The sequence below is a fragment of the Haliaeetus leucocephalus genome, unplaced genomic scaffold, assembly GCF_000737465.1.
Source record: "Haliaeetus leucocephalus isolate CR32 unplaced genomic scaffold, Haliaeetus_leucocephalus-4.0 Scaffold555, whole genome shotgun sequence".
NCBI classification, from domain to species: Eukaryota; Metazoa; Chordata; class Aves; order Accipitriformes; family Accipitridae; genus Haliaeetus; species Haliaeetus leucocephalus.
In genome coordinates, this window is record NW_010972991.1 from 3,335,892 (window position 1) to 3,341,891 (window position 6,000).

The 6,000-nt window shown below is 44.5% G+C and overlaps 1 protein-coding gene across 1 annotated transcript in view; it reads right to left on the minus strand.

The window, feature by feature from the left end:
* Positions 1–5,035, minus strand: part of TG (thyroglobulin) — a 158,754-nt gene extending 153,719 nt beyond the window's left edge. Inside the window, exons 1-5 of the mRNA XM_010577115.1 lie at positions 4,969–5,035; positions 3,249–3,357; positions 2,239–2,336; positions 1,581–1,784; positions 1,068–1,227 (exon numbers count right to left, since the gene is read on the minus strand). Coding sequence (XP_010575417.1) covers positions 1,068–1,227; positions 1,581–1,784; positions 2,239–2,336; positions 3,249–3,357; positions 4,969–5,035 — 638 coding nt within the window. The remainder of the gene's footprint in view (positions 1–1,067; positions 1,228–1,580; positions 1,785–2,238; positions 2,337–3,248; positions 3,358–4,968) is intronic.
* Between the last annotated feature and the right edge of the window lie 965 nt (positions 5,036–6,000).

Below are 6,000 nucleotides of genomic sequence, written 5' to 3' on the forward strand. Positions count from 1 at the left end.
AATTTAAAGCATTGCTTTCTCCTCTGTAATTGCTCTTTTAGAATTTCCACACTCCACAGGCCAACAAATGAAACAGCCAGATTATTTTGCTCTTGCCAAAATAACCTCTCCTGAAGCTCTGACAAATTTGCACTGCGCATTTGGGCCTGCCTTTCAGTTTTGCTTAAATTAAAAAAGAAAACCCTCAAGACAGCAAAACTGACATTTACAATAAAACGCCTTTGCTACTACAGAGCCAAGTCAGAACGAGACATTACATTTCCTCCACTGCCCTCCACCGGAGAAATGTGTTGGCTGAGATGTCAAGATAACAGCACTTCATGAGAGACCAGAAGGTTTCTCTGGAGAGTCTGAACATCTGCACCAAACCAAACTCCTCTCCCTGTGGATGCCAAGAGGCCCATCCCTTATTTATCCACCTGAGCATTAATTCCCAGCTTCTCCACAGGACAACGACTTCTTGCTCCCACGGACAAGGATTTGATCCAGCATTCTGAAGTCTTTCCCAGCCCTCTCCAACCATACAAAGCCAGTGGTATGTCAGCACACCCGTTCATCACTTGCTGGTTCACCCCTGTGAGCAACCCTGGCACAGCCTAAATGGACAAGAGTTTCCCATCGTCACGTGGAACTTGCTCTTTGCATGTTGCCACTCGTCCGTCTGTCCATCTGTTTTCATCTCTCACATGGAACCATCTTTCCTACCTCATATATCCATCAGAATTCCTCTCTTCCTTGTGTATTTATCTCATTTGCAGTTGTGTGTCTGTCTGTGTGAAAAGTAGCCCTGGCTACTTTTCCAAATACAGATTGCAATGTGGTAGCCACTGCTGTGTGCAAGGACGCACTGATTAGACTGCAGGGATAGAATATCAGTTTTTTCTAAATGAGCAAATTTAATTCAGAAGAAAAAGGTTTTTTTACTTGGTCCATTCATTAACAGAAAATAACATCATGTGCAGTCACAGAAGAAGGGCTTCATGTGGAAAAAAAAAAAAAGGCAGTAAGACAGTGGCTTGAAGAGGTATGCAGGATTGCTTTCCTGTTTCAGAAGTCTGCACTCTTACCTGTTATAACTATGAACGAGATCAAAAAACATCATGTCTGTAGTGTTGACAAACTTGCACTGGACAGGCAGAAACTCTCCGTCTGCTGAGCATTGTGGTGGGCTCTTCTCCCCAAATCCATGCAGAATGCGACGGTCTCGGATCTCACAGTTCCCTGGACCTGATGGGAAACAAAGGTAATGCTTATTGGTGTTTTAACTTCCCATGAACAGCTGAATAGCCACCCCAGGGTTTGGAAGGGGTTTAGATGCATTACATTGAACATGGACACCTAGGTGCCTCGTATTGTCTTTACGAGGAGCAGGGAGTTGGACTTGATGATCCTTATGGGTCCCTTCCAACTTGAGATATTCTCTGACTCTACAAAACAGGGACTTAAATGCCTTAGTTAAGCACCTATACTTCTATAGCGTAAGTATAGGCTGAAGGGTCTACGCTCTTGATCTACCACCTTTCATTCACACCAAACCTTTCAAACCTACAAACCCCACCGTTTTGTTGAACATTACTTACAGCGCATTGGCTTTCCTCTCTGCCTGGTGCCATAAATCTCCATTCCTTCTGGATCTACACACCAGCACTGACCCAGCTTTGTGTCACACTGCACCGCATCAAAAGCCCCCGAATCCAGGCACTGAGGGATGTAGGAGATGCCACTGCTGTTGATGTATCGACTTACTAAGATCCTCTGCTTTTGCAGCTGGCAAAAGGATAAGCCTGTTGTAGCAGAGAGGGATACTGTTAGAGGAAGGTACTTATTGGGCACTGAATCATTTATTAAAAGAACATCAGTTTTCTTAGAGCTATAAGTTCTGATTCTGCCACCCAGGTGGCACGAAGACATTGATGGACTTGAGGTTATGAAAATTGGTATAGAAAAACCCACCACAGAGGGGGATGAAGCTCTCCAACTCAAAAGCCAATACACTAAGTTGATCTTTCATTCATGATTTACATCACTGTGACCCTCATACAGACCATCCAGGTGTATCAGGTTTCCACAATCAGCCCTGAAGAAACTCCAGAACTTCCACTAGAAAGACCCAGCAAATTACAACAAACTAGAGTCCATCAAAGTCTGGGGCTAACCTATTGTTGATTTCAGCAGTTCAAATGCAGATTTAAATGGTTCTTTACCCAATCTGAACAAAAATAGAAACTTGTCACTTACAAGATATGGGATAACCACTCTGTTTGCTGCCAGGTACCTCAATGCCATTCTCATCCACACACCAACAGGAAAGACCATTCCTACTGCACTGAACCGTCCTGAAGAAGATCACAAGTAACATATTTTATTTTGTTAGTGACAGAGTCCTCAGTCAGTACAGAACATAAACAAAAACATAAAGCAAGCCAAACAAGTTCAAGTACTTTACCACCACAAATAATGGAATCGGAAAGGGCCGTGTTCCTGGTGACTCTAACTCTACCTGATGGGAGCTCTTAATTCTAGTAATTCTCTAAAGTCTTCAGGAATTGCAGGTAAGTGACTGGAAGTCATTCAAGAAGCAAGCAGTTTGGACAGGATCCTGATTCTCAGTATTTGAGATTTACTATATATTTTGAGATGTTTTCTAAGTCAGATCTAGAATAGTCAAGGTCCCCCATCCTAGGCAATAACGATAAGATAATAGTAGAGAACATTACAATTTGTGCTCCCCCTCAGCCTCAGCTTTAAGTCATTAACTTCTTGCATCTTCAGGCAACATGCTGCCCTCTAAATCACTGTTCTCCATATGCTTTTTAGTTCCTTTACTGCCTTTAGAAGGAAACCCAACTGTGCCACTTACAGCGGGGTGGATAACTTCTCCAAGTCAACTTGGCTCACCTGTGCCAGCTGGGACACTGATCACAGACCACATGCCCATGAGCATGCATAGGAAGACAGCAGTTGCATTACACAACCACCTGCACCAATTTAACATGCAAATAATGCTGCCAAGATTAGCCTGTTAATATTAGACTGGCCACTTAACCCAGTGATTATTTCCAGCAACAGGGACTTCATTCAGGATAGGCTGGATCTGCAAGATGGCTCAATGAAGTCACTTCAAGTCTCCCGCACCCCTCGCCCTCCAGTCCACCAATACGGAGGCTCTTCAAAACAGAGGCTAAAGCTTTCATGAGTAATGAAAGGTCAGGTCGTATAATAGCAGAATAATAGCAGGGATGAATCACCTGAACTGGCCATCTTCTGAGCACTGAGGAACGTAGGTTTCCCCTCCTGAGAAAGCCTTTTCCCTCTGAAGTTCACACGGACGTAATGGTTGGGAATCTGTCTGATACTCTGAAAACAACAAGAAGGTGAACACATAAGGGTCGTTTCGCCACAAACCTGTTCTTATCAAAACCCTGTTAGTGCCAATGCTGCGTGGTAACAGCCCCAGGTCCATGGGTCCTCCTTAGCTGTTTCCCCAGCGCTCCTTGCATGCATTTCTGCATGGGACAGCACTGAGCAAACTTGCTGGGCTGCCAGCTGCAGGATAAGCACATGACAGAGATGCTCATGAACCCCTTTCTCAGACCTGTATTTAATTAGTCTCAGCTCTGTTCTGTACCGGTATGGCTATCATTTTCTGGTACCTGGGGTACTTAGAGTTAGTTGTGCTTATCACCACAAAACAGCCCTTTGCCATAACCACATACATCGCTGTTAATGTTTCTGAGTATTTATTCTTTACTGAAGCTAAGTCACTCGCTATTCCACCAAAAGGAGAGGTATTTCTTCTTAATCTCATGAAGGACCTAAAAAGAATAAATGTCTAGCAGTTAGCATCAGGCTAATTCATATTAGGAGCACTTCCCAATTTTTACTGGGGCAAGTGATCAATTACTGAAGCCACCTAGCAAGAAAACAGTCAGCTCTTCAGTTCTTAAAGCATTCAAAAGCATATTTGGATGCTGTTTTAGGAGAACGATGAAGTTCAGTAGGTTCTTTATTACAGAATAGATTAGTTGATTTGACACTTGCCCCATCCTCAAAACCCAATGAATATCATGCTCTTAATTCTGCTGACTAGTTCTATAAAAATACAGCAAACAAACAAAACCATAGCAACAGCGATTTAGACCAAAGGTTCACTTAATCCAGTATTTGGTCTGAGCATGACCACACATAGTAGAGCAAATACATCATAAGCATTCTGGATACTTTTCAGCCTCCAATAATTTGCAGCCCAGGGACTTCTTTAACTACAGATGGTTTCTGTGCACCTAAGACCTCTCAAGCACTTAAGCCCACGTGAAAATTTTCAGGAGACTGTAAAGCAGTTTTAGGTTAGCTAACCTATAGATATCCACATGTAGGCAAACCTCACCATTTTCATTTCAGGCATGACTCTGAGCCAGTTGCTCTGGGAGGTGTGGAGATCCCTGTGTACAGTGCTAGAGAGGGTCTACTAAGACATCTGAGTTAAGAGATTAACCCACTAATTCAAATTGCTTGTTGTGCAGGACTATCAAACTCAGACCAAAGAACTGGGGATGGCACTCAGCCTATCCAGTATCTTAAGGTTCAAGCCTAAATTAGATGATGGCACATACAAATAGAAGATACAAGCTTAGGATCTTCACATTCCTGCAGCACCACCTTTTCATACCCAAGGTCCTTCTGTAGCCCAGCCTGTTCTTCCAGAAAACTTCCCCCCCACTCCCACCCCCCCACAATCAAGGTGCACTGGACTCAGATAACCCTGACCATTTAAAGATCCTCATAGCTTAGTATTTAACCTGGAGCCCAAACTCAGTTTGCACCACACGCAGTAACTAGCCAAGCCTGCAGCGCGCAGCATTGAAGATCGTTATATACTTCGTCGCAATAACACGCAGAGCAGCACAAAGATCACAGGAGCGCAGTCACTACCGGACACAGGCAAAGGAAAACAACAAGCGTACTTACCAAATATATTGGCTGTTGCTATGCTAATAAAGCAGCAAAGAAGGGTGCAAAACGGAATGGAGCCCATCTTGCGATGGGAGAGCTCCATCCCCTTCTGTCAGCGAGGCAGCCCTGCACACCCCCTGTAACCTTCACCTGCCTTTTTATAGCAACCATCGCGCGGATGGCTTCACTTATGCACCGGTAGACTGGTCACGAAATTGGGCGAGTGACGCACGCGATGCTTCTGAGAAAACCAGAAGAGGCCCGTTCACCTGGAACTGCCCTCGTGGTTCTCCTCAGCCCGATCTCATCCCCGCTCTGGGGAGCACTACTGAGCCCGCTCATCGGAGAGGAGAACAAGCGGCAGCGGGCCCAGGGGCGTTGGGGGGACTTCGTTAAATCAACATGCAAATTGAGCATATTGACATGACCCCGGCCAGAGCTCCAGCTCTCACCTGCACTTTGCTGCAACCAGACTTTGTGCTCTCCATTAGAAATACACTTCTTTGTGTTTCTAGAGAGCCTACCTACCGAGGGGACAGGCAAGAGTTAAGCCTCCAACTGCTAGGAGTAAATACAATTCATAATGCGGTTATTTATCAAGTCAAAACCAGGATGGACGCAGCTCCATTGACTATGAAGGGAATTGAGGGTCAGAGTCAACTGCGTTCGACCTTTTGCTTTTGCTCCCACTTGCACCGAACACTTTAATACAACCAAACACCTGACGGGAACCAGCTGAGTTTCTTGGGCTTCACCCTCTGGGTGTAAGATCAGTATAACCATTAAGCATGTCAGGTTGAGATTTTTGGTACTAACTACACGCAAGCTCCTTGACTTAAAACACATCAGAAATACTATTTCCCTGGTCCCAGAGCATCACTTCTCACTTGTCCACCTCCTACGATTGTCAGTTAGCATTTACTTGCACCAGGAATTATAAGAACTCACCTTCACTTGTGCAAAGGTAGTTGGACAATTGGGCCCAGAATAATTAGCTAAATAATAACAGAAGCACGCGTTTGACGCTCGACTTAAGCTGATTTCAAG